The 24,616-nt window shown below is 40.7% G+C and overlaps 10 protein-coding genes across 16 annotated transcripts in view; 6 read left to right on the top strand and 4 right to left on the bottom strand.

Moving 5' to 3' along the window:
- Window positions 1-4,385, top strand: part of LOC145736511 (uncharacterized) — a 7,739-nt gene extending 3,354 nt beyond the window's left edge. Inside the window, exons 6-9 of the mRNA XM_081990958.1 lie at window positions 502-1,140; window positions 3,258-3,398; window positions 3,502-3,716; window positions 3,935-4,385. Coding sequence (XP_081847084.1) covers window positions 502-1,140; window positions 3,258-3,398; window positions 3,502-3,716; window positions 3,935-4,056 — 1,117 coding nt within the window. The 3' untranslated portion in view covers window positions 4,057-4,385. The remainder of the gene's footprint in view (window positions 1-501; window positions 1,141-3,257; window positions 3,399-3,501; window positions 3,717-3,934) is intronic.
- Window positions 3,569-19,526, bottom strand: defl (Integrator complex subunit 7). Of its 2 annotated transcripts, XM_081990955.1 has the most exons (17): window positions 19,404-19,517; window positions 17,713-18,004; window positions 17,376-17,505; window positions 17,034-17,318; window positions 16,549-16,987; window positions 16,346-16,491; window positions 15,328-15,803; window positions 14,622-14,842; window positions 14,407-14,564; window positions 13,591-13,731; window positions 13,341-13,542; window positions 12,984-13,280; window positions 12,215-12,320; window positions 12,021-12,156; window positions 11,899-11,964; window positions 8,742-8,834; window positions 3,569-3,707 (listed from the first exon to the last, which is right to left on the bottom strand). In XM_081990955.1, the coding sequence occupies exons 2-15, from the start codon at window positions 17,798-17,800 to the stop codon at window positions 11,907-11,909; spliced, it is 2,883 nt and encodes a 960-aa protein (XP_081847081.1). In that variant the 5' UTR covers window positions 17,801-18,004; window positions 19,404-19,517; the 3' UTR covers window positions 3,569-3,707; window positions 8,742-8,834; window positions 11,899-11,906. The 2 variants fall into 2 exon arrangements, with proteins under 2 accessions (XP_081847081.1, XP_081847082.1); XM_081990956.1 differs by lacking the exon at window positions 17,713-18,004 and having other exon boundaries at window positions 19,404-19,526.
- On the bottom strand, window positions 4,304-8,589 carry LOC145736510 (nuclear exosome regulator NRDE2). The gene is made up of 4 exons (XM_081990957.1): window positions 8,138-8,589; window positions 5,721-8,072; window positions 5,469-5,665; window positions 4,304-4,518 (listed from the first exon to the last, which is right to left on the bottom strand). The coding sequence occupies exons 1-4, from the start codon at window positions 8,325-8,327 to the stop codon at window positions 4,396-4,398; spliced, it is 2,862 nt and encodes a 953-aa protein (XP_081847083.1). The 5' UTR covers window positions 8,328-8,589; the 3' UTR covers window positions 4,304-4,395.
- LOC145736514 (molybdenum cofactor biosynthesis protein 1-like) lies at window positions 9,120-11,261 on the top strand. 5 transcript variants are annotated; one of them, XM_081990972.1, is made up of 7 exons: window positions 9,120-9,391; window positions 9,452-9,544; window positions 9,616-9,783; window positions 9,837-10,085; window positions 10,137-10,339; window positions 10,389-10,620; window positions 11,102-11,261. In XM_081990972.1, exons 3-7 carry the CDS (start codon window positions 9,627-9,629, stop codon window positions 11,155-11,157), a joined length of 897 nt encoding a protein of 298 aa, XP_081847098.1. In that variant the 5' UTR covers window positions 9,120-9,391; window positions 9,452-9,544; window positions 9,616-9,626; the 3' UTR covers window positions 11,158-11,261. The 5 variants fall into 5 exon arrangements, with proteins under 5 accessions (XP_081847098.1, XP_081847100.1, XP_081847096.1 ...); XM_081990974.1 differs by having other exon boundaries at window positions 9,452-9,535; window positions 9,600-9,783; XM_081990970.1 differs by having other exon boundaries at window positions 9,122-9,391; window positions 9,452-9,535.
- Window positions 11,218-11,911, top strand: LOC145736523 (cyclic pyranopterin monophosphate synthase-like). Its single transcript, XM_081990984.1, has one exon. It carries the CDS (start codon window positions 11,303-11,305, stop codon window positions 11,801-11,803), a length of 501 nt encoding a protein of 166 aa, XP_081847110.1. The 5' UTR covers window positions 11,218-11,302; the 3' UTR covers window positions 11,804-11,911.
- Window positions 18,083-18,927, top strand: LOC145736521 (putative U3 small nucleolar RNA-associated protein 11). The gene is made up of 3 exons (XM_081990980.1): window positions 18,083-18,311; window positions 18,361-18,632; window positions 18,685-18,927. Exons 1-3 carry the CDS (start codon window positions 18,083-18,085, stop codon window positions 18,886-18,888), a joined length of 705 nt encoding a protein of 234 aa, XP_081847106.1. The 3' UTR covers window positions 18,889-18,927.
- NANS (N-acetylneuraminic acid synthase) lies at window positions 18,890-20,472 on the top strand. The gene is made up of 5 exons (XM_081990976.1): window positions 18,890-19,124; window positions 19,173-19,349; window positions 19,406-19,571; window positions 19,650-19,876; window positions 19,924-20,472. The coding sequence occupies exons 1-5, from the start codon at window positions 19,011-19,013 to the stop codon at window positions 20,275-20,277; spliced, it is 1,038 nt and encodes a 345-aa protein (XP_081847102.1). The 5' UTR covers window positions 18,890-19,010; the 3' UTR covers window positions 20,278-20,472.
- Window positions 20,412-21,298, top strand: Rpi (Ribose-5-phosphate isomerase). The gene has a single exon (XM_081990979.1). It carries the CDS (start codon window positions 20,412-20,414, stop codon window positions 21,210-21,212), a length of 801 nt encoding a protein of 266 aa, XP_081847105.1. The 3' UTR covers window positions 21,213-21,298.
- Window positions 21,218-22,158, bottom strand: LOC145736522 (uncharacterized). Of its 2 annotated transcripts, XM_081990982.1 has the most exons (4): window positions 22,017-22,158; window positions 21,758-21,955; window positions 21,565-21,698; window positions 21,218-21,516 (listed from the first exon to the last, which is right to left on the bottom strand). In XM_081990982.1, the coding sequence occupies exons 1-4, from the start codon at window positions 22,017-22,019 to the stop codon at window positions 21,330-21,332; spliced, it is 522 nt and encodes a 173-aa protein (XP_081847108.1). In that variant the 5' UTR covers window positions 22,020-22,158; the 3' UTR covers window positions 21,218-21,329. The 2 variants fall into 2 exon arrangements, with proteins under 2 accessions (XP_081847108.1, XP_081847107.1); XM_081990981.1 differs by having other exon boundaries at window positions 21,218-21,698.
- On the bottom strand, window positions 22,153-24,503 carry Spn28Dc (Serpin 28Dc). Its single transcript, XM_081990959.1, has 7 exons — window positions 24,284-24,503; window positions 24,086-24,229; window positions 23,777-23,942; window positions 23,496-23,716; window positions 22,769-23,346; window positions 22,466-22,715; window positions 22,153-22,385 (listed from the first exon to the last, which is right to left on the bottom strand). The coding sequence occupies exons 2-7, from the start codon at window positions 24,227-24,229 to the stop codon at window positions 22,191-22,193; spliced, it is 1,554 nt and encodes a 517-aa protein (XP_081847085.1). The 5' UTR covers window positions 24,284-24,503; the 3' UTR covers window positions 22,153-22,190.
- Window positions 24,504-24,616: the final 113 nt, after the last annotated feature.

Consider the following 24,616-nt stretch of genomic DNA (forward strand, 5'->3'; position numbering starts at 1 on the left):
ATGTTAAAAACGCAGTTAGAAACTTGTAAATTGACTGCAATTGTTGAAAACAAAGTAAAAAACTTGAAAACTGGCTGAAAATATTGAAAACAACGTTAAAATATGAAAATTGGCTAAAAATATTAAAAAGAATCGGTAAAAAACATGATAATTGACTGGAAATGATGAAAACACAGTCAGAAATCTGAAAATTTACTTAAAATGTTAAAAACTCAGTCAGAAACTTGGAAATTGACTGCTAATGTTGAAAACAAAATCAAAATTTCCGTTTTTTTCGGATATCTTCAAAAGTACTCGGAAAATCGAAATTTTAAAAACTGCATTTGGTTGAGCTTTAAATTAGGCAACTTTCCCGTATTTCTTATGGTTTCCGAGATCCCAATGGTGAGGGTCGAATTTGAATGACCCCGGTATATGAATAGTTGCGTATGCATGTGGGCGGGGTTTGTTTAAAAAGCTTCGAATGGGACTGGGTTATGAATTATTGCGCATGATCAACAGGAACGGCGCGCAACACGATTCACTGCGTAGGCCCGCGTCCAAGTTTCATCGCACCTACACTTTTCCCAAACACCGGCTTAACATCCCAAATACGATAGTTTCCGAGTCACCTGGACCACCTTCCGGTGGTTTTTACACTCCCCAGGGCCCCGTTAATGGCAGTCCTTTCGAAGTGTTTTACACGCCCCCTTCGAACACAGTCGACTCCTTTGTCACCCCGAACAAAACTTCTTCACCGGAGGAGGTGTTTCAAACGCCGGAGGCGTGTTTCGATGATATTTTCGACAAGAATTTCAATCGGTTGCAAAAAAGCGCTTCTAGCGGCGTGGTGGAACGTTTCTGTCACTCTTCGAGTGGTAATTTTCAATTCCCCCAGCGCTTCGAGCGCTCGAACAGTCGCTTGATCGTCAACGACGTGTTTCTGTCGAAAAGCGAGCGCGTCATCCCAAAACGTTCCCCCCAACCGCCCCGTTCCGAGCGCATCCTCTCCAACGTGATCTCGGCCTTTTTGACGCCGCACATGTCGCGTAAAGATATCGGGGCCCAGTCCACTCCCCTGTCCGATCTGCAGGACGAAACCAGGGCCGTCTCGATGGGCGATTTGATGTGGGGCACCGGAGAAGGCAGTCAAACGGCCAGGTAGGTCGACGGTTTCGGCGATTTGGTTGGTGTGGAGGGATTTGTGTCCAGTCAGCTTTATCTACTCGGTGCTCCAAATTGATTGTAGGATACTTGAAGGGTAGTTTAAATGGGACACCTTGTATATTATTGCATTTTTGGATTCCACGTCAAATTCTAGATATATTTCGTGTATTAATGTCAAATTAATTCAATAACAAAATGGCGGCAGTTACAGCAAAACGGACACCAGATTCGTGTTGGCCATGCCAAAATTAGTAAAAATGGCCACTTTGACACGTCTAAATCGAATATGGCGGCGGTCAGTATAGTAGGCCATGAAAACACTCCATTTGAAGAAAATGTCATTTTTGCAATCGTAGGTGGCTAATGAATGGAGCTATCACGTGAGGTTGAGCGCGCACTGTTAAGTTGCCCCGTTTGGCCGCTAGAGGGCGTCAAATTTGATTGCTTTTTTACGGACTTTTTCAACGTTAAAACATGAAAATTGACTAGAAAGGTTGAAAAAAAACTTGAAAATTGGTCAAAAATTTCGAAAACAAAGTCAAAAACAGGATGATTGACTGGAAATGATGAAAACACAGTCAGAAACTTGAAAATTGACTGGAAATGTCATACACTTTCCGCTATCCCTTTCTGAGATATTTACCGTTCTATATGTGAAATTTTATGTGTTTTCTCGTGTTATACAAGGTTTTTGAAGAAAAACGATAAAATATATTATACAGGATGGTCAAAAAAAGAGCTCAAAATGTCACTTCTAAAAAAGGACGTTTTTCAAATTAAACACAAAATTACGGTAAGTTTGTATTAGGTCACGTATTCTTTAAATTGATACATTGAACCACCCTGTAACTGCGAAAATAATCGAGTTATTGAAGGTTAACGTATTGTAGCTGTCAAATTCAGTCAAAACTGTATTTATTGTCAAACAACTGGTTTATTTGCAACGTTGTATACGTCAATGGATAGAGAATATAATTGTGGGCGCCAGAGGGCTCCACTCTAACTTTTCTTGGAGGGATTTTTTTTTCGAAATCGGTCAGGTACGGCCCTGATATATCATTAAAGTCGATTTTCGCTTGCACTAATTTGGCCGACGTAACGCAAAACCCATTGGAATAGTTTTGGCTTTTCAGGCAAATTTGACTTGTAATTTCCACTCTTGAATTATCCTACAATCAATTTGAACCACCCTGTATACTAACACGTACAATTAATCGTTTGTGGGTTGGGTACAGTGGCGTAACGTAGATTAGAACGGATTAAGTGGGCTTAGACTGAAATTCACAAAAAAACGACGTAAATATTGCTAAAATGAATCATTATGGTGACGTAGCTTAGGAAAGCACATAAACAAGTCCACCCTGTAGCCTGTAACTGCCCTAGAATCGTTATAATTTGCAAACACTGTACAGGGTGGCCTAATTTGTTTTCTTGTAATTGTCAAATTTTAAATGACATTTTTGACAAGTCCCTGTTACGAGTTGTATTTTATTTTTACCTCGTCAAAAAGACTATTTTCTTCTCTTTAAAATGACCTATGACACGTTTGGTTTCGGATGAAAAAAAAACTGTCAAAATTTGACAATTGACAAGAAAATAAAAGACGATATCAAAATTCTGCTTGCGGCATCAAATTAACTTGGAAAACATTTTTTAAATTTTTAAACAAGCAAATTAGGCCACCCTGTACAGGGTAGTCAAAATCCTACATTTTATTTAAAAAAAAAAGTCCTTAGAAAAAAACTTGGTTTCTGTCAGTTTTAGGCAGCCCAGAATACACAAAATATGACGTCACATCCGTTTTGAACTGTCACTGGCAACGATTATCTGCGTCTTTGTCTAGAGCATTGATTTACTTATTAGCGCTTTCTATTCGATATCACGGCCTGCTTTACCTCAGAATTGCTGTCACTCTTGCAACATTTTTTTTAGGTTAGGTTAGTGCGCTTTGGGACTGCTTTAGTATAAAATGTACTTGCAAAAATTGCTTTAAAAGTAGATTAGTCGAGTCAAACGTCAGGTCCATACAGCGCCACCTACGTACGTACTAAATGATAGGCAGGTTTAGTTAGAGAGTGACTAACCAAAGCTAAAATACTAACATGTCGTAGGCTGCACCGCAAAGTGTTGCTGGAGGGGCCTTCGCTGACAAAACTAACGCAATGCGACAGCCCCCCTGAAGATGGCACCGAAGAGGGCGACACTGTCGTCGCGGACGACTGTAGCCGCAGACCCAGCACCACTTTAACCTTGTTAGTCGTATTTTTACTTGTTTTTGCTTAGTTGAATGCGCTTTATTTTGTTTTTTTGTCCGCTTACCTTTGACACGTCACAGAGTTTGGTAAATTAATGCAGGAATCCGAGTTCGGGCAGTTTACAAATGACCAGCGATACGGGATCGTTGGATCGGGCCAAAGCGGCGTACGAGCGTCGGAAAAAGCATCCCGGCTCGATCAACGACGATGCCAGCGTGTCCGGACGAGTGGAAATCACCAGGGTGGACCCGGCCGATTTTGTAGCCGATTTGCTCAAAAGTACCAACCTGGAGCAACCCGATGATTCTGCTGAAAGTAAGTTAAATTACCTGGGTGGGTAAACTAGGTTTATGCAATTCACCAACCGGTAAAACAACTAAACTCCTTTCCAAACTGACTAGACTGACATTTGGTGTGAAAGTGAGGTTACGTGCACTTTTCAATAAATCAATGAACTGACGTATTACGACTGGATGAGACATGCCGTGTTTCAGTTTATATGACAATTTTTTTAAGTTTTACGCAATTTGCAGCGTCCGGATTGCAGCTTTTCATCGCGAAAGACGGGACAGCTTCGCTGGGCGGTCACGAAGTCAAATCGCAAATGTCAACGGGGGTGAGCATGTTCAAACAGGTGGTAATGGATGACAGGTAGTGTCACGTTAAAAGACAAAACCGATGGTATTCACTGTATATGAGGTAATCTTCCGACGAAAACTGGACAGTTTTTTATCATATTGACGTACGTAATTAATATCCGGAGATATTGTTGCCAATTATTGTGATATATATATATATATAATAAATATCTTTTGTGTTTATACTGTGCGCTGTCAAAAATCAGTTAAGACAATATTTATTTATAAAATATAGTATTGACTAGGTATTTAAGTATTTAACCATTTCCGTATTATAATTTATTTTTAAAGCCAACAACAAAAACAAGGATACGAGGAAAAATTAATAAAAATTGGGTTTTTTTAGCGAATCGTTTTTATTCTCGGAGAATGTCCAGTTCTTCGGGTGTCACGTGCAGTCTCAGCTGTTTTTCGATGATCAAATCTTGAATTTGCGCTAGTTCTGCCGGAATGTAGATGGCGGCGTCCATATACAGGGCCTGAAAACTAACATTTGAACCGAAATTCATTGACTCTCCATCCTAGGCAGTGACGTAATAAACGGTGACGTCAGATTGAAATTTGTACATGGGGGAACACAAATCTGACGTCCATTTTGCTGTAACCGACACCGGTTCGGACACTTTATGTCATTTTTGTACTATTAACCTGAAGGTATCATTGAAAATTCTTGACAAGTCAGAGTCAACTTTGACGTCCTCTAGCGGCTAAACGCAACTTAGCAGTGGCAACTTAGCAGTGCCCTCTCAACGTCACGTGATAGTCCCGTTCATTAGCTTTCTTTTGTTATACGGTGTGTTTATACAGGGTGTTTCAAATAAGCGAGTTATGGTCGATTTTCTGGGAAAGTGCACCAAAATTTCGCTCAAATTGGGAATTTCTGCTTTCGACGAGAGTGGTCAAGTAGGCTGCTAGAGCAAAAACAATTGAATAACGATACAAACATTTTACATCAAGTAGGCCTAGAATTTGACGTAGATTCCAAAAATCGAATAAAAAATTATAAGTTGTTGCTCAAATTTGGGACACCCTGTATACTGATGGATTCTCTAGGAAAGATTCATATTTGGTTTTTTTTTTTATATAAATTAAACAAGTTACAAGAATGTTAAAAATTCATTAAATCACCCCGTAAACTACTCCATTGAATTGTCAATAACTCTGTTATTTTGACAGTTACAGGGTGGTTCAATATACCAATTTGTAGCCCTTGAAATTCTCTTTTGACCACCCTGCATAGCGATTTTACCTAAAACCGAGTTGTTTGGTTTTAACAGTTTTTACTGCGACAGCCCACAACTCTGTTATTCAGCGCCAACGCCGAATTTGATTAAAGAACATAATGACGTCAAAATTCCCTCTCAATCAATTCACAGCAACTAGACAAGGAACGACAATTATTACGTCACTGCCGCTGGACTTTACGTACCTTTAACCAAGGACACTCTTCGACGGCGCAATAATACACGTTCCGGCACAAAGTCGAATCGAAATAAGTGTAAACGAACTGCAAATACAACCTCCAAACCAGTCCGCAACGTCTGGTGCACATATCACGTGACGTGACTTTTTTGTACAGCGACAACATGCGATTCTTGAAGGTCGGACCGAAATCGCAAGAATTACCTAAAATATGTGTGCAAAATGGTTTAGACAATCAAAATCCAAACATACCACATACCAGTAATTGAATCTAGGGCTTGATTTTCAATCTCAAACCGCACCAAATCCTGTATGAGCACAGCAAAAACGGTGGGAATAGCCCTGCCGGTTTTCAGCAGTAAATTCTCCACCTTCCAACCGGATATTCCCATATTTTTCGTCAAACTTTGTTCCTTGGCCAGAATGGCCAGCAAATGAAGATTATTAGGAAATTGGTCCACCGCGCGAAAAAGCACCTGATCCAACACCTTAAACACCCCACAACCGGGATTATCACTGCAATACTTGAACAGAACGGTGCAGTAGAATTCGTACAAAACTTCTTTCTGAAACGTCATCGGTTTGTTCTCCAACTCCTCCAGGATGGATTCGATGAAAGTGCCGCAGGCCAGCGCCCCTTTAGTCCAGTACAAGAACCAACCGTGACACATTATCCAATCCAGCCAAAAATTGGGTAAAAAGTGTTGTGGTGTGGTTAGTAAGTGTTCCTGGTCTGCGCTGAGCAGTTCTCTGGTGACAGTTTTGTAACGAGTCTCTGCTTCCATGATAAGACCTTTTGTTATGCTAGTGCAATTTCTTTGTAATGCTAATTTAACTAGCAGCGGCAGCACTGAGTCACCTAGGGAGTGCTCCATGGAGCACTCCACCAAAACTCGATACAAATAACACTGATTCGTTTGAGCTTCGCTCCAACAATCACTAAGAATAACCTTATTTTTGTTCATGCCTAAAGCGGTGTTCAACACTTTGAAACACTGTTCAGTGTTGCCGAAACTCTGTTCAATCAAAGCGTACTCAACGTAGAACACTTCATTGTTCCCGCAATCTTTCAGCACTTCCTTAACGCTGCTCTTAATGGTTTTCCGTAAATACCCGGGCATTTTAAATCGTCCCTGACCGTCTAAAACTATCAACAAGCGCTGAAACCTGAACCACCACACTCTCAACGCCACCTGATCCCGCCCGGTCAAACACTGGGCGCAACCCCCAATAACCCCAAACAGAAAGTTTAAATACTCTTCCTGTCCTGGTAGGGTTTTCAGGTATTGCGGAGCAACGGCCAATCGGCCAGTGTCCCTTAAAAAATTCTCGTTCAACGTGTCTACCGGATACAGTTTGAGAAACACCGGAAGTAACGCCTCGACCGAGTCCAAACTCCAGGGCACAAAGTCCAAACCTAAATCCTGCATTGTGGAGTGTCTGCAAGGCAGCAAAGGCACTTTAAGCATACTCAAAACGGTGGCGACGAGTTTGAAAATATTCTCCGGGGTGGTGATGGGATGGATCAGTTCGGCCACGTCTTCGTTGAAAACTATCCTCTGGGGATCTTCACAGTGATCCCCGCTGAACGGTAACCAATGGCAGCTCTCTCTCAGCTTCTCCACTCTCAACCACACTTCGTGATGGGGCAGTTGCGAGTTCAAAACCACTTCCTCCAGTTCCAGAAGCTCTTTCTCATTAAACGATCTCTCCACGTTAAATTTTTCACTCAAATTTAGTTCCAGATACATTTTCAACACCGCCCACAACTGTTCAAACAATCCGGCCTGTTTCAAAAACAAACCGCACCGATACAACATTCGTAGAATGCTTTCTTCGAATAAATATTTCTCGGACATGGTGCCGCGTCTCAGCTGGTGTAACGTGGACAAACACTGGGTGTAGAGTTGGAGCACCGCCTGCGCGTTACAGTGCGACATGGAGCACTGGGTGGCTTCGATATAGCCTTGCCATAAGATTATGTTGTCTTTTTCCTTTTCCACCAGTTTCTTCAGTTCCGTTTGGATTTCGTCGGCTGGAAATGCGGCCACGGCCACTTTGAGTCGTTCACGCAGCAACAGTTCACAGCCTGGATTATGGCTTAAAGCCTTATCCAGAATGGAAATCTTCCTTTCAGCCTGAACTCTTTGAGCTTTCGCTATGCTGCCTTTACGGTACGATTTCTCAAACTGATGAACGGTATCTTGAAAATCCACATATTTTAACCAGGTGCTGATATCCTCTGGGTGTTCCCCTAAAGTTTTATTGTAGTTTGCCGTGATTCTGCTCAGTTCTTCTTCCTGCGAAAAGCCCGTAAAGTGTTCGTCTCTTTCACCCAAACTTGCACTGTTAAGGTTCTTTTTAGTTAGTTTTTCCTCGTCTTCACTTTTATTTGCAGTTTTGTAGTAGCGTTTAAAGCGTTTTTTTTGTTTTTTGCTCGGCGGTGGCCTAGACAGATATACTCCCGTACGGTACCTAGATACAGCAGGCCTAGATATTGTGTTTACGTTAAGATACTCTCTAATTTGAGTCTTATCAATTATAAAACCGTCAGTTTCGAGCGCAGCACTTTCAGCCACTTGGACTTCATGTTTGTCTTTGTCTCTTTTGCCTGTAATGATTTTTGCAGAAAAATAAGACTGAGACTGATGAAATAAAGCAAATTTTACCACCTACCTTCCCTTTTTGACCTTTTCCTCTTCTTTACAGGTGATTTGGTGTGATCAGCCTTCTCCAAATCGTTTTCTTTTGAAATCACTAGTTTCGGTTGAAAACTCGAATTTTCCAGCCATTCCCGTTTATCGTTCGCACTTTCACTTTGCTGTAGGGCTTCTGCCTGACTCGCGTAAGCCGGAAATAGCGACATTTTCTTGGTTTTATTTAAATTTGAGATGTAATTTCAATGTTTATTTGTATATATGATGCCCTCGAAACCTAACCTCAAACATGTCAGTTGTCAAAAAAAATTCGACAACGGGTCACGCGATCTCAAATGTCGGTTTTACGTCCTTACCACGTGATAACTTTGTTTATGCCATTAACTTTAGAAATAAATAAATACTACTACGCTTCCGTTTAATTAATAAATAATGTCCGTCCGTTTCCTCAACATTGGCTAAGTTGAGCTTAAGGACAGCCTAGATAAGTTTATTTTAGACTGTGTTATTTTGCATCTGATCTGTCACATTCAAAACTCAACTTAGCTTAAAATCGACATTATACACTGGCACTTTTTCTCATTTTCCTATTTATGTGTATTTTTAGTAATAATTAACCTTACCTAAATCGTTTTTCTCTAAAATGACTAGTTCCAGTTGGAAATTCGAATTCCGGTCCAATCATTCCGGTTTATCGTTAACAATTTCAGTGTGCCCTATACAGAAAGGAGACATTTTATTTAAATTTAAGACATTTTCAACGTTTAATTATTAAATTTATATAAAATCAATAATAAATCGATACCCTTGTTGTAACTTAACCTCAAATATCGCAAATCGACAGGCAGTCACGTGGTTGCAGGTGTCGGTGATACGCCGTTACCACGTGACTGCAATTTGTTTACACATTATTTCTTTAATGCATCACATATGTCAGCTGTCAAAAAATCCAGACAAGGGGTCACGTGATATCAAGCGTTTTTTATACGGTGTTACCGCGTGATTGTTTATGTTATTGTTTTTTTTTAAGTAAATAAATAATAAACTTGTTTTGAAACAAGGTTTAAAGCTCAAATCCTCGTTATCTGCTATTAGTTTAAATTATTAACTGTTGTTAATCCGTTGTGATAAGAAAAACTACACAGAAGTGTTCTTCCAGCTGGAGCTGGAGCAGCCAGGCTTAAAAATGCACAAGCCCCACCAAAAATTACTGTCTCAAACAGTTAAAGCCCTATTTCAAAGACATGTGTCCTCGAGTTCCCTACAGGAACAGGTAAGCATCATTCCCTTAGGAATTTTCCTTTTTAGAGCACTATCATTTAGGTGGGAAAAGTTGCAGAAAAGCCACTCGTAGACTCGTTTGGTCGACATCACACTTACTTGCGAATCTCCCTGACTGAACGATGTAATCTCAGATGTAAGTAGTGTAAGTTTTTAGTTTAGAGGGGGCTTTCTACCGCTCTACGCTCTGCACCTCACAGTTTCTGTTATGTTCAGGTCAATATTGCATGCCCGAGGATGGCGTAAAGTTAACAGAAAAGTCGAAACTACTAACCACCCAGGAAATTTTAGCCTTAGCAAAACTGTTTGTTCGACAGGGTGTAAATAAAGTGAGACTAACAGGTGGAGAACCCACTGTCCGGAAGGATTTAGTTTATATTGTTGGTAAGGGTTTGGTTTGGGGGTTTTTGAGGATTTTCTAAAGCAGCTCAACGTAGAACAGCTCAAGCTGATGGAGGGGGTTGATATGGTAGCTATGACCACAAACGGTTTAACTTTAACCAGACAGTTAGTAGCGTTGCAACGGGCCGGATTGGGGGTTTTAAATATAAGTTTGGACACTTTGGATGCGAAAAAATACGAGAGAATCAGTAGGAGAAACGGTTGGAAACGCGTCATGATGGGAATTGATTTAGCTCTGCAATTAGGCTACAGCCCTGTCAAAGTAAATTGTGTGGTTATGAAAGGTAGTTGTGAAAAATCTGTGTGGCACCCCCTATGAATCTTATTTTGATTAGGAGTGAATGATTCCGAGTTGTTGGATTTTGTTCAACTGACTAAAGACCGAAACTTGGATGTACGTTTTATTGAGTATATGCCATTTTCTGGTAATGGCTGGAATAAAGCTGCAATGGTGTCCTACAAAGAAATGATCGGACAAATTCAGAAGGTTTATGAAGGGTTTCACCCTTTAATTAACGGTCCCAATGACACTTCTAAGGTCAGTTTTTGCTTGCATTGCCCGCTGTACTACCGGCCACTTGTTGCAGGCCTGGAAAGTTTCCGGTTATCGCGGCCGAATCGGTTTTATAACGTCGATGAGCGAACATTTTTGCGGCGCGTGCAATCGTTTACGTTTGACCGCCGACGGTAACCTGAAAGTTTGTCTGTTTGGCAACACGGAGGTGTCCTTAAGGGACGCTCTGAGAGCCGGGTGCTCGCAAGAGGACCTCGAGGCTTTAATTAATGCGGCGGTTAAAAGGAAGAAGAAACAACACGCCGGTAAGTTTGTGGGGTCTCATTGTAAATGACCCTCCCCTTTAACTTTTTTGTTTATGATTCTCTCTGGTTAAACGTCTAATAACTCGGTTATTTGACAAGTGACAGGAAAAGTAATTAGAAATAAAATTGTAGAGGACATTTCGAAGTTTCCAAAAATACCATTAAATCAGTTGATCGAGGACACCGTTTGGCCGCTAGAGGGCGTCAAAGTTGACCGTTAACTAAAAACCAATCAGCTGCACAGCACTTTGGTTAAACGTCAATAACTCGGTTATTTGACAAGTGACAGTAAAAGTGATTAGAAATAAAATTGTAGAGGACTTTCCGAGGTTTCCAAAAATACCATTAAACCAGGTGATCGAGGTCACCGTTTAGCCGCTAGAGGGCGTCAAATTTGACCAAATATTTAGATCGTAAACACAAAAGTTAAAAGGGCTTTTTTATAATGAGACACCCTGTACATTGAGAGAGATTTTTGTAGGCATGTTCAAACTATCCAGTATGGAAAATCGTCCCATGATTCTTATTGGTGGGTGATGGGTATTTAATGTAGTTAAGCCCCCTCAGTTTTTTAAGTAAGTTTTTTCTACTGTATTACCGTTCCGTTTACTCTGGTGCAATTTCAGGTTACTCAACAACTGGGCCCCACCTAACCCACCTAGACCCGAAAGGCAACGCCTCCATGGTTGACGTGGTGGAAAAACCGGTGACAGTGCGCACGGCCAAAGCCTCCGCGACTGTCAAAGTGGGAGCGGTGATTACCAAGTTGATAAGCGAAAACTCGGTGAAAAAAGGTGACGTACTCAGTATCGCCCAAATATCGGGTATAATCGGAGCGAAAAAAACCTCCGAAATTATCCCGCTGTGTCACAACATTGCCTTGACTAAAATCAACGTGACGGCCGCTTTGGACGCGGAACGGCAAGAAGTGAAACTGCTTTCGGAAATTCGGTGCGAAGGCCGGACCGGGGTGGAAATGGAGGCTTTGACAGCTGTCAGTGTTGCCGCTTTAACCATCTACGATATGTGCAAAGCGGTTAGCAGGCAAATTACAATCACTGACGTGTGTCTGATTAGCAAAAGCGGCGGAACTAGTGGGGACTTTGTCAAAAACGAGATCGAAGTTAGAGATTACGATCACCGACCTATTACCAGACTGTCACCTTACGTGGGGCCCGTGTAATTAATTTAAATTTAAATTTTAGGTGTTGGGGAGGGTTTATAATCGTATTTTTATATTTTTGCGTTTTATTTTTTTTAAGTAAAAAATATACTTACTGTTACCACTAAAGTGTTTTTTTCTGGTGGGGTTTGATGAACAGACTGTCCTCAGGCATTAAAATGCTTTAAAAAAAAAATCACCCTATTAAACTTACTTAAAAAAAAAAAAACAAACTTACACATTGGAATTAGTTGAGATGCCCGGAACCGTAATGGGGGCCGGTTTTTGTTCCTCGGGCACTTTTACAATGAGGGAACTTTTCGGTCCGGTTTTCCACGTGTTGCTGTGTTCGTCAATGACGGACGCTTCCACGGCTGGAATTGCATCAAAAATAAAAACCTTCCATCAAAAAGAAAGCCGCAAAAACCGCACCTATTAAGTACTGTCCGCCTCTGGGGAAAGCCAACAGGAACTGAGCGGAAAAGAAATCTTTGTGCGGCGCCACTGTTTGCGACAGTGTCGATACTTGTTCTAAAATCTGGAAAAAAGGTTTTTTGGTGAATAACAAATGCGTGGTTGGCTAATCGAGTAGACCCAATTTAAACGCAAGCAAGCCTCAAATGACACGGTTAAACTACTTACATTCAAGTAATTTTTGTTTTAATTTCAGTTGTAGTATGTAAACTGGTCTTGTGCACACTCTGAACCGTGAAATAACACTTTTTTAAGTAATTTTTGTGGTTTTTCAGTAAAAAAACCGAATTTGTTAGAAATCTATCAAAACTGAATGACATTTGGTCTAAAAGTGAGGTTAGGTCCACTTTCTTCAACTGTTTCTGTTGCCAGATCCAAGTCAATGAACTAGCATAGTAGGACTGGATGGGACACAGATTTTTATTTATTTTTTTTAATAGAAAAAGTAGGCAATTGACAAGTTACGTCACACCGTTTGGCCGCTAGAGGGCGTCAAAGTTCCTTCAGCATAAAATCACATAGTTTTAGACACTCGTTGCTTTGACCCTAAATTACTCCCTTATTTGACAAGTTACGTTAAAATGTCATAGCAAACAAAGATAGAGCAGATTTCAAGCTTTCTAAAAATATTCCAACTTGCGTTGATTTATGACACCGTTCGGCCGCTAGAGGGCGTCAAAGTTCCTTTACCGTAAAATCCCATATTTTGTGTCAAAACGTCACTTACCTTAGGGTCCAAGTCTTTGCTACTTTTGGCGGGGCTCTGTAGCTGTGACGTAACACAAATGGCCACCTGTTTGATTTTCCGGAAAAGGCCGGCCTTCATACCGTGCTGGATCACGCCCTCCACTTTAACGGCCAATTGCGACCCGGCCTGCACGCTTATAAATTCGCCCATAACGCGCGGTTGCGGCGATATTGCCAGTTTGACGCTGGTCGACTGCAACACTTGAAAGAAAAACCGCGGTACTGGCAACGTCGCGTTTGTCAGGATTTCGACGATTCTTTTCAGGATTTCCACTTGCTACGGACATCAGAGAAACCGTAACACATTTTAGTTTATCAAACTTGAACCGTCACTTACTCTGTGGGTGATTGTGGAGGCTGCGCTGTCGCTTAACAGGTTTTGGGCGGCTTTCAGGACGTTATCGCAAGCGTTGACCAATTCTCGCGACTCTAATTTGATGGTTTTGGTGCCGAATTCCATGGGTCCTTCTCGCAACTTACTGCCACTGCTACAAACCGTTTCCAGGCTTTGTTCCATTAAAACGCACATTTGCTGCAAACTAGACAGAATTTCATACAAGTGACCCCAAAAAAAAAAATTATCATACATCTGCATATTCTCCAACGTTGCCGGATCGGCGTCGAAAGCCGTTTGATAGAGCTTCCAGTGAAGATCACCGCAATTTTTAAACTCTTTCACGCATTTGCGCATTTGATTCGTTATGTAACCGTATCGTTGATGTTCGTCCCTAAAGCAAACACCTTATTAACAACTAAACGAATATTCTTTCACGTTTTGCAATCAAAAACACCGTATTTTGCCGGGAAAATTGAAAAATCTGAAAGGTATTCAGGCAGTTGAGGTTAATTTTGAAAATTCTTGACAATTCTAGTTTTTAATTTTTCAAGGTCAAACGATGGGTGGTACCAAAAAAGTGTATAGAAGGTAAAAGTTGCATCCCATCGAGGTGCATTTTATGGTAAAAATTTCAGACCTCTAACCTGAAACGTTCCTGAGATATTGAGCAAAAACTGCAAAAAAAAAGAGAGTCAACTTTGACGCCCTCTAGCGGCTAAACGGAGCAACTTAGCCGTGCCCGCTCGACGTCACGTGATAGCTCCGTTCATTAGCTTTCTTTTGCGTGTTTATACAGGGTGTTTCAAATAAGGGAGTTATGGACAATTTTCTGTAAAAGTGCACCAAGATTGGGCTCAAATTGGAAATTTCTGCTTTCGAGGAGAGTGGTCACAGTAGGCTGTTAGAGCAAAAACAATTGAATATCGATACAAACATTTTACATCAAGTGGGCCTGGAATTTGACGTAGATTCCAAAAATCGAATAAGAAAGATCTTTGACAAATGACTGTCACGTGCAATTATCAATGTACGGTGTTCCAGTTACTTTTTACCACGTAAGACTTACCTGGTGTTCTGAACAATGGTAGCGGCAATAGCAGGAGGCGGTACAATACACAAAATATTACAAGTATAAATCAGTTGGGCTAAACACTGCAAAAACTCCGCCCTGATTCGCATGTACTCGGCTTGAAACGTCAAATTGTGGGACGGGGTGCTGGCCGCCTAAAATCCAACACAACAATCACTCACTTGTCACGGTTTGACGGTCGTTTGTCAAACTTTTAAAGCGGCAATGGCTTTGTTGTAGTGAATGATGGCCTTGTCCAGTCTGGTGACCAGCATCGAATCCGATTCGGTGTCGTCCAGCTGGGCCTCGGCTTCCGACATTTCTTTCAGGCACGCCAACCAAAAATGAAAGTGTTCAGAGCTCACTTGTTCGGTCAATTGCTTGAAAATGTACCGGCTTATTTGATGGTGGCCGTATCGTACGGCCGCCCTCCCTAAAAAATTCCAAAAGCTGGATTCATAGTTTTGATTCCGCAAGAAGTAAGCGGCAGCAAGCAGTAGCCTTTCCTAAATGTTTCAATTCATAGTTCGTTGACGTTAGCCAACTGACAGACCACAGATTATTTGACTTTGACAGTTTTTGTTTACAAATTTGGTTAGAATTTTTTATTTCTATTCTATTCATTGAATGTTTGCTGAATTTTACGAAAAATGGACTTTGTCGATGACTATTCTCATCATAGCAGCAAAAGGCAGAAGAATTAAGTCAAAGGAAAACCAGAAAAGATGGGATACTCGACAAATGACAATTCGACAACCCACGAATGGCTGAAACAGGCAGACGACGATGCACGAAGGTAAGAAACGAAAATGATTCATTTCTTGCTGCTTCTGCTTAAAGTGCTACAAGTATATTGTTTATTTTTAATTCCGCTTACTTCTTGTGAATTCCAAACTATGAATTCAGCTCAAAACTAACCTATACAGTAGTTTGACCACAAATCGTTGCTGTCAACGCTAGCAAATATGGCGTTACGTGTTTCCTCGTTCCATTTGTATCCGGACAAAAGTTGAAACACCAAAGTGCAAAGCATGATTTTAGTGCTGGTTTGAGTGTTGGTGCAGTTTTCGATGCTGGACAGAGCTTGAAGTGAGGTTAAAATAGCCGACAGTTGTGGCAACAGCGTCTCAGGCTTGAGACTCCCTACGGCGCCCAGAGCCTCACAAATCACTATGGTGTAGTCGCTGGCGATGTTGTCAAGTCTGCTACCCAGCAGCTCGACAAAAGTCGCGCAATACTCGGGTTTGGCTTCGCAAAGCCTGACGGCGCATTTAAGAGCAATTTTCAAGTGTTTGGGGTGATTTTGTTCCTCGGGACTGGTCAGCAAGAGAATTAACGTTTCCAGGGATGATATCACTTCTTCGGTGCCCGCCGGTTGGAGGTTTTCACTGAAACTGGTCAGATTTCGTTGTGAAAATGCTGGAAAACAGTGTTGCCAAGTCAAAATATTCTTCCAAAGGAAGATTGATTGATTCCATGGACACGGTTATAACTTTCAACATATTTCAATTTTGACATTAGTGACAGATATCACGTGATTTCAGAGGATAATTCAGCCAAGCGGGGCCCACTTGGAATATAACAAAATAAATTTCGAAAATTTAGTACAGTCAGAAAGAAAAGTGGTGTCAAAGTTTGATTTGCCAAAATCACAGTTTGTAGAGACAGTCAGGGACAAAACCACCTCTAAAACCCACTTGGAGTGAGAAAATTACCGATTTAAGCACATTTTTGGAATCCTCATTAAATTTCCTATCTAATAACCTGATAAAACAGTACAAAATTTAGTACAGTCAGGTAGAAAAGCAAAAAAAATGTCAATGGTATTAAAAACTGTAGATTACATAAAAAAACAGGAGAAACGGTGAAAGAACCATTCTACCAGTTTAAACGGTAGACTTGGCAACGTTGCTGGAAAAAACAATTTCAAACTTACCAGCAGCACAATACTTGAGTTAAAATTTGAATTGCTTGCGCCGCAATCGCAGGATGCGGCGAAAACGAACGTCTACTGCACAATTCCCTCAGTTTGGTGGTTGGGGATTGGTTGTCAAAACACATCTTTGGGGACTCCACCAGCACCTAGTTTAATGTTATGCTAAGTCGAAATCTCAGCACAAAAAGCAATCAGTCCAGTACCTGTATAACGCACAGTCCTGGCATTAGAATTTTATTTCGATCCGTATTGTATACGTAATCAATAAGATCGTCAACAGCACCAGGTGGCCAAATATGAGCCCCAGGTTGGGCCAACTCGTACAGATGCTGCAACGTTTTCGACTTCACTTCCCACCGGGGATCCGTCTTCAGATACTTGAGCAACAACGTCACCTGACTGGAAATGTCCACCAGAGTGGCCGCAGCCAACTTGGTTAGCGTATTCAGGATGACCAACACAAAATCCTGCGCTGGATAACTGGGCAATAAATCCAGACACAAACTACGAACCATCGCGGCCGTTGTAGTGTCGTGATGCATGTATTGCAGTATCGGAATCAGCTGTAGCTTCATGTTGGCTGTGGTGGCTTGTCCTTGGATCATTATGGACACTTTATTGCACATGCTCACTGCAAAAGTCCTACCAATTTCACGGTAATACAAGCTAATTTACTGGATGAACTAACTTAGACTGTGCCGCAAATTGAATAGCTGCATACACAGCTGCTTCCACCTCCACGCTGTCATGCGAATCGAGACTCCTGCGGATACTGTGGTGAATCTGCTGTCTTTCCGGGATTATCGCCGCCACGGCCCCGAAAGTTCTTAAAGTCACCGCCCTGGCAATGGGGTCGTTTGAGTGAATCACACTGTACACTCGTCTAACAAATTCGTCCACGTTTGATATTTTATCCAAGTGTTTTTCACTTTGTTGGCATACTCTAAGAACGCACAGTCGCAGAAAGTTGTTACTGCAATTCGTTTGTGAGTTTTAGACTGGATTTTTATTCAATTTCATACAGTTTTACCCCATACGAAACACATCAGCTAATTTCAGTAGGGAGGCATTTATAAGTATTGGAAATGGATATTTTTCAAACAGTTTAGGAAATCTTACAATAGATTCGCATTGTTCACCTACTTTGCCTGATCGGAGGCCTGAAAAATCAACCTTTTGTCTACAAAGAAGCTTAGTCAATTAACAACCATTAGTAAGGGTTGTTTGATGTGTGGGAAACGCAGACAATTCTTGGTGAGGGTGGGATTGAACACTTAAAGTCAAGGGTGAGGTGGGGTCAAGAAATGAATGATTATTTAACCATTTAAACCCTAGTTTGGGGATAACAAATGCTGATTCAAATTTACCTTTATCCAGTTCTGTTAGAGCGGAATTGGCGTCTTGTTCCGGTTCCCCCAAGTTTTCATTAAACGTACTCACTCTTACACCCAACATTTTGTAATCCTCCTCACTTTACAGTCCTCAAAACAACCTCTTCCAACCTCACACAAACTAATGTTTTGTTTTTTGAGGTTAGAATGTCAATAAAATACACCTACCTCTCTCTGATTGGTGGAAATTCAAAATGGTTGCAAATCAGTTTATCACGTGATTTACGCTTAGTACTTCAAACTCGAGTCGCGTGATATTTAAACGCACCTAATTATCGAGTTTTTGAGGTTATGTCAGTTTTAACTTGTGTTTTGTGTTGCTTTATGTGTTTAATAATTAATTATTATGTCTGTGTGGAAAAAAGCGTCTAAAGCTCATCAAAAAACCCATCGGGAACGGCACCAGCCCGAGGAAAGACAGCATTTGGGGCTGTTGGAAAAGCACAAGGACTATCAGAAAAGGGCCCAGGATTACAATGAAAAGAAGCAAATACTAAAAACGCTAAGAAAACGGGCATTAAACAAGAACCCCGACGAGTTTTACCATCATATGATCAACTCCAAAACCGAAGATGGTTTGTTTGAACACTACTTTAAGCTATTTTCCTACTTGTTGTTTTTTAGGAAAACATTTTGAGAAAGAATCAGAGCCTGAAGACACCCCAGAGCAAGTCCAGTTGATGAGAACTCAAGACCTGAAGTACATAGTTAACAAACGTACCCAAGAGCAGAAGAAAATTGAAAAACTCCAGGCAACATTACATTTAACCAGTGTGGAGCATAATGTCAGGAACAAGCACATTCACTTTGAGAAGAACAACAGTACAGTGGAAGGCGAACAGCTTAAAAGGCTGGCAAAAATCAAATTGCCTGATGTGGAACCGGAAATTCTAGAGGTGAGTAGTTTTCTGGATTAATTAACATTCTAGTGTAAGTGGGGTTGATTAGAAAGCAACCAGGGCACGCCAGTCACAGTACAATGAACTGGCCAAAAGGATTAAAAGGGAAAAGGAACTGACAGTGACACAACAAAAAATTGAAATCAGGCGAGCTGTGGAAAATAACAAAAACGCTTTACCCCCTAAAAGAGTGAATAGGGGCTCCAAAGAAAAACCCCCTGTTTATGTATGGAAGTATGAAAGAAAGAGATAGTCTCTCTATTTAATAAATCCAGGTCAAAGATTAATTAAAGTGTATTAATTCAATTTAAACCAATTGAACCTATTTTAAGTCTACAAGTGAGTTAAATACATTACAACTTTAGAGAGTGAAAGATGAATATTTTTACTGAAATTATGTTGAGTGGTAAAACATTCGTAATAGCAGAAATTGGACAAAATCATCAAGGAAACCTTGACACTGCCAAACAGCTAATTGAGACAGCCAAGGTAAGTAAGTGGCGGGTATTAAGCCTGTTCTAAAGAGTGTTGTCAAAGGAAGCTGGAGCTGATTGTGTCAAGTTTCAAAAAACATGCCTTAAGGAGAAATTCACCAAAAGTGCCTTAGACGCCCCTTACTGTTCTGTCAACTCCTGGGGCTCCACCTACAGAGAACATAAAACACACCTGGAGTTTAGTGATGCAGACTTTCTAGAGCTGCAAGCTTATGCAAAGGTAATTTAAAACAAAATTGGTGGGTTTATGAAAATGTGTTTTTGGTACACTTACAGGAGTTGCACATTCACTTTACAGCTTCTGCAATGGATGAGCGGTCTTTTGATTTCTTGAAAAGCTTAAATAATGCGCCTTTTATCAAAATTGGATCTGGGGACGCGAATAATTTGTTTTTACTTGAAAAAGCTGCCAAATCTGGAGTGTCACTCCTTATATCAACTGGTGTGTGTTAATTTTGTTATCACGTGACAGCGCTAATCCTACACAAAGCCGTGTCACGTGACAATTGTCTGTTTGTAGGAATGTGCAGTTTAGCGCAAGTGAAAGCAATTTACGAATTAATGTCAAAACATCACTGCAACTTTGCGTTTCTCCACTGCACTTCAGCGTATCCCACACCTTTGAATCAAATCAACTTAAATGTAATACCAGAACTGCAAAAAACCTTCCCGGACACTTTGATTGGATATTCAGGACATGAAACTGGCATTCACGTGACCGTTGCTGCAGTAGCTTTAGGAGCAAAAGTAAGTTTAAGAAAAACTGGTTTCTGGAAGCTAAAAACTGAGGTCAGATTGTAGAGCGTCACATTACGTTAAACAAAAAGCAAAAAGGATCGGACCACAGCTGTTCGTTGGAGCCCCACGAGTTGAAAACCATGATCGAACATATTCGGTCTGTTGAACTAGCTTTGGGTAGCCCGATTAAGGGGATGCAAGAGTGCGAAACTGCGTGCTTTCACAAGTTGGGTAAATGTCTTGTCTACTCCCGGGACTTGGATAAGGGGCACCGGCTTAGCCCTGCAGATTTTAAGGTCAAAGTTTCGCTAATCAAAGGTTTAAACCCTTTCGAGTACCATCAAGTTGATGGGAAATGTTTGGTTTGTAGCGTTAACGCTGATGATCCCCTGCAACTGTCCCATTTTTAGCTTTCGAGTTTTGAATCCAAAAGCCTAAAAGTCACATGGCACCATGATTACAAAATTACACAAAGGTCACGTGACTTTTGGATCCGAAAGTATACGGTTTCTGTCAAACGTCAAATAACATAACCTTACAAAACATGCGTGGAGTGTTTACAAAATCAGCACCGTTTATCAGTAAACTATGTGAGAAAGCAGAAATTTTGTTTTATTGTTCGCGGTCGGCAGTACCGAAAATGTCGTCGATATCGCGCGTAAAACAGGTGGTGGCCCATCACGCCGTAGACCGGGACATCAAGAATGGGGACGTTGTGGGCATTGGCAGCGGTTCCACCATTGTTTACGCGGTAGAAAGGCTGGCTGAACGAGTGGAATCGGAGAAATTGGTGGTGTCTTGCGTGCCTAGTTCCTTCCAAGCCAGGCAACTGATAGTGCAGCACAAATTGCCCCTGACAGACCTGGATGTTACTCCCGTCCTGGATATTTGCATCGATGGGGCTGACGAAGTGGACTCTGACTTAAATCTGGTTAAAGGCGGTGGCGGTTGCCTTTTGCAGGAAAAAATCGTTGCCAGTTGCGCCAAACAGTTTGTGGTCATTGCCGATTATACCAAGTGTAGTAAAAAGTTTGGTGACCAATACCTTGATGGTATTCCTATTGAGGTAGCTCCTTTAGCTTGTGTACCCATTAAGTTAAACCTAGAGAAACGCTATCAAGGTAAATTTGTGCTTAGGATGGCTCAAAGGAAAGCTGGACCAGTGGTGACTGATAATGGTAACTTTATTTTGGACTGGAAAGATTTCAATAAAGACTCAAACTGGGAAGAAGTGAACAAAGACATTTCCATGATTCCTGGAGTGGTTGAAACTGGTTTGTTTGTTAAAATGGCCCATAAAGCTTATTTTGGTATGGCTGATGGGTCTGTCAAAGTTCAATGTTAACTCTCTGAGGTTGTTATATAAATTTATTATTGTTTAAGTGGTGAAATTACAACAATATAAGAGATAAACTGTGGGTAATTAGATAAGGATGTTTTCTTTGGTAAACCACACACACATTTAATACAGACTGGTTTTCTTCATTATTCTTAAAAACTCTTCCTGACTGATTTCACCATCCCCATCTCTGTCAGCTTCATCAATCATTTCTTGCAGTTCCTCATCAGTGAGATTCTCCCCTAATTCTTTGGCAACTCTTTTGAGATTTTTGAAACTGATTTTACCAGTCTCATCATCGTCAAACAGTCTACAAGAGCACAATAAGCCTGGAAAAAACCTTAATTTTACTCTATACCTGAAAGCTTTCAGAATTTCCTCTCTAGAATCTTTCTCTGCCATTTTAATGGACATTAGCTCAAGAAAGTCTTCGTAAGAAATTTTCCCGGTGCCCCCCTTATCTATATCGGCTATCATCTTCTTAATTTCTTCCTTTAAATGATGAGTACAACCCTAATAACAGTGTTTTAGTTAAAGTTGAGTGGAAATACCTTTTTTGGTTCGAAACCCAGGGCTCTTATGGCTACTTTAAGATCTTTCGAGTCGATTTTACCGGAGCCCTGACCGTCAAACAGGTCGAATGCTTCTTTGATGTCATTTTTCTGCTCCTCGCTCAGTTCGAATTTGGGGCCCGATTTTTTCCGGGGCGGCGCCGATACTTTTTTTAATACACCCGTTTGCGCTTGCGACTGCAATTTTATTGAGTATTAAAAGGGGGTTTACTGTTTTTTTAAGTTTTAGCTCGTTTACCATTTATTTGTTTGTTTGGAAGCTTTTTCAATTATCAGGCAAATTTGTTTGTGTTTTGAATTAATTTGACACTTGACAAGCGTCACTGTCAAACACCAAAAAAAATGCTGGATTGTGATTGGTCAAAAAAAGGTAATTCTTGACTTTAATTATTTATTAACTTAAATTAGTGCGTTATTGTTGTATGTTATAGTTAGGATGGGGGGAAAGTATGGATCCCCAAAACAGAATGGTATTAGTCTCGTCGTGACGTATAAAGAAGAAAAATGGCACGTCCACTCTAAAGGTCACTTTGTTTCCTGTCCTGCTCAAGCTTACCAAAGTGGTTGCAGCGGCTTCCGTCCCTTTTTCCGTTATATCCATAAAAACCTAAATATTAGTTGTTTAGAAACTAGCGCCAGCGGCCAACGTGTGAAACACAATTAGCCACAACGTTCTACACTACTAACCTTATGAATAACTTGGTCTGCATATAAACCAGGATTTTGAAAGTTATTATCCAGGGAATGTTCGTTAATCAGCTGTCGAATATTATCGATTGAAAGTGACGGTTTCAGTCGAGCGTCAAAAGTTTGATTGAGCACCTGATTAGTAGTGGATTTAATCAAATTTCTGACCGTACCATCAAAGGTAGATCCTTGGGGCACATAACCCGGCGACAATAATGCTAGATTTGACTGTTTGGGATCAAACAAAGACCTGCAATAACAACAGTCAGTTTAAACAATTTTGGGAAATAAGAATCCTCGTACGTTACACCCAATAACTGTAGAGTTTTCGTCAAATCTAAAGTGGAATCAATTTTCATTCTCGGGAACATAACAACGGAATCGGTAAGTTGCGTTCTATTGACTAATATGTTCAAATCAACCTCAGTGATTCGGGATTGGAACTGAATCAAATTATCCCTACTGGAATCGAACGGTACCACAACGTACATGGTACTTTTGTTGCCTTTATAAGGAAAACCCATGATTTCACAGCCCAAATTCGCATCTTTGTAGTAGGGAAACTCGCCCCCGTTCGCCATCATGTCAGCTTCTATGGAGGTTTTCGATTTTCTCCCGTCAATATAAAAGGGACGTCTCTTAGTAAGTCCGGTGAAAAAGTGCTGCTCCCATTCCGCTCTAAAGTACAAAGCGCTGGCTATAATAATTTTCGTTAAAGTCGAGGGGTTTTCCCCTAAAATGTTTTTAATTTTCTGATTTGTTCTGGCGGCCACCCAGGAATTGATTTGATCCTTTGCCGCTTGTGGGTTTGACTCAAAATTCACGCTTACTATACTACTGTGATACAAATCCTCCACGATGCTTCTATATACGGGACGTATCTACAAAATGACTTTTCACAGTAAGGGTTTGATAATTCCGGCCTGGTTTTTATTCTAGTAGGTTTGATGCGTCAAATGTCAGTGACAACCAATTAGAGGCGTTAGGGACGCCTACTATACAAACCAGGCCGGAAGTAAGTAACACTAACCGGAAATCCGTCCTGCACGAACAAAGCGGAAGCAACACTAACTTCATCACCAAACTCAAATCCACTGGTTCTGTTCAATTTTTGTAACATACGAGCAAACTGTTCGTGGACAATTTGAGACTTTTGCGCAATGTCCGGTATTCCAGTGTGTAAACCCCATAACTGGGTGATTTGTTTAAAAGTGATCCCGTTGGATCCTAGCATCACCAAGGCTAAAACACCTGCAAGAGTAACACATAATTTTAGGTAAAACTTCGTTAAAGTGTCAAGAAAACACTGACTGGCAATACTCAAAGGAGAGAACAACACATTGTCATAGTTAACCGACTGGGAAATGAGTAGTTTGTTGATTTCTATTGTCAGCTTGTACATTCCTCGGGATATCAAGTCTTCGACGTATTTTTCGTACATATTAGTTCGTTTTGTGACATCCACATTTTCAGAAATCTGAAAAAATATACGTGCACGTCACTGGAAATTAATGTGTGATCGCTAGAGGGCGTTCAAGGTAATCAAGGCCTGCTTAAATGCATTATTAATGTTGCATACAATTAAACTGTCAGGTCATTTCAGTTCAAGTAGGTACTAACTTGTATGTTTGAGGAATTTGTCTCATTTGGTCGATAGGTGCTTCTGTAAAACTCTTCTCCAGTAGGAAAGTATATGGCACTGTCGCTTGCCGTTACATTCACCAAAAGTGGCAAGAAAAATAGCAATTTCAATAAATAACTCATCTAAAATTGCTCTACTGTGTATATAGTTAAAACCACAATTATAATTGTACTTACTATGTATAACACTGATTCACATTTAACACTGGTTTTTGCTCGTATTGACCATCATCCCGCTAGTACTACACACTATCACTCGCTGTGTAATAATCAATTTATCGTTCAAACCGGATGACCTTTGGTAAAATGGAATTCCCCACTGTTCAGACCGTGGTCTCTATCAAAATACCCATCACTAGTAGTTGGTCCTGAGGCGCACGCTTAATTGGATTATAATAAGTTGTGTAGACTTTTACAAAAAAAAACAACACACATGTGGAACTCACATGACGTCATATAACCTTTTTGATTATATCTTTACAATGACAGATGACAGATTGTGGTTAGGCG

The sequence above is a fragment of the Ips typographus genome, linkage group LG12 (assembly GCF_016097725.1).
Source record: "Ips typographus isolate SLU linkage group LG12, UJ_Ityp_2.0, whole genome shotgun sequence".
NCBI lineage: Eukaryota > Metazoa > Arthropoda > Insecta > Coleoptera > Curculionidae > Ips > Ips typographus.

Coding starts and splice junctions, on each gene's coding strand:
- LOC145736510 (XM_081990957.1), bottom strand. CDS start 8,327: ATGTCGCTATTTCCGGCTTACGCGAGTCAGGCAGAAGCCCTACAGCAA. Junction 8,073..8,137: donor GAAAAGGTCAAAAAGGGAAG/GTAGGTGGTAAA, acceptor AAATCATTACAG/GCAAAAGAGACAAAGACAAA. Junction 4,519..5,468: donor AAGAGTGTCCTTGGTTAAAG/GTACGTAAAGTC, acceptor GTTAGTTTTCAG/GCCCTGTATATGGACGCCGC.
- LOC145736514 (XM_081990969.1), top strand. CDS start 9,305: ATGCACAAGCCCCACCAAAAATTACTGTCTCAAACAGTTAAAGCCCTA. Junction 9,536..9,615: donor TGAACGATGTAATCTCAGAT/GTAAGTAGTGTA, acceptor TGTTATGTTCAG/GTCAATATTGCATGCCCGAG. Junction 10,340..10,388: donor GTCCCAATGACACTTCTAAG/GTCAGTTTTTGC, acceptor CACTTGTTGCAG/GCCTGGAAAGTTTCCGGTTA.
- LOC145736523 (XM_081990984.1), top strand. CDS start 11,303: ATGGTTGACGTGGTGGAAAAACCGGTGACAGTGCGCACGGCCAAAGCC.
- defl (XM_081990955.1), bottom strand. CDS start 17,800: ATGTTGGGTGTAAGAGTGAGTACGTTTAATGAAAACTTGGGGGAACCG. Junction 15,804..16,345: donor ACTCAAGTATTGTGCTGCTG/GTAAGTTTGAAA, acceptor AAATCTGACCAG/TTTCAGTGAAAACCTCCAAC. Junction 11,965..12,020: donor ATCTCAACTAATTCCAATGT/GTAAGTTTGTTT, acceptor TTTTTTTTAAAG/CATTTTAATGCCTGAGGACA.
- LOC145736521 (XM_081990980.1), top strand. CDS start 18,083: ATGTCTGTGTGGAAAAAAGCGTCTAAAGCTCATCAAAAAACCCATCGG. Junction 18,312..18,360: donor CAACTCCAAAACCGAAGATG/GTTTGTTTGAAC, acceptor GTTGTTTTTTAG/GAAAACATTTTGAGAAAGAA. Junction 18,633..18,684: donor TGGAACCGGAAATTCTAGAG/GTGAGTAGTTTT, acceptor GGGGTTGATTAG/AAAGCAACCAGGGCACGCCA.
- NANS (XM_081990976.1), top strand. CDS start 19,011: ATGAATATTTTTACTGAAATTATGTTGAGTGGTAAAACATTCGTAATA. Junction 19,350..19,405: donor AGCTGCAAGCTTATGCAAAG/GTAATTTAAAAC, acceptor GTACACTTACAG/GAGTTGCACATTCACTTTAC. Junction 19,572..19,649: donor GTCACTCCTTATATCAACTG/GTGTGTGTTAAT, acceptor GTCTGTTTGTAG/GAATGTGCAGTTTAGCGCAA.
- Rpi (XM_081990979.1), top strand. CDS start 20,412: ATGCGTGGAGTGTTTACAAAATCAGCACCGTTTATCAGTAAACTATGT.
- LOC145736522 (XM_081990981.1), bottom strand. Junction 21,699..21,757: donor TGGGTTTCGAACCAAAAAAG/GTATTTCCACTC, acceptor CATCATTTAAAG/GAAGAAATTAAGAAGATGAT.
- Spn28Dc (XM_081990959.1), bottom strand. CDS start 24,229: ATGAGTTATTTATTGAAATTGCTATTTTTCTTGCCACTTTTGGTGAAT. Junction 23,717..23,776: donor CTCTCCTTTGAGTATTGCCA/GTCAGTGTTTTC, acceptor TTACTCTTGCAG/GTGTTTTAGCCTTGGTGATG. Junction 23,347..23,495: donor TCGTGCAGGACGGATTTCCG/GTTAGTGTTACT, acceptor GTCATTTTGTAG/ATACGTCCCGTATATAGAAG.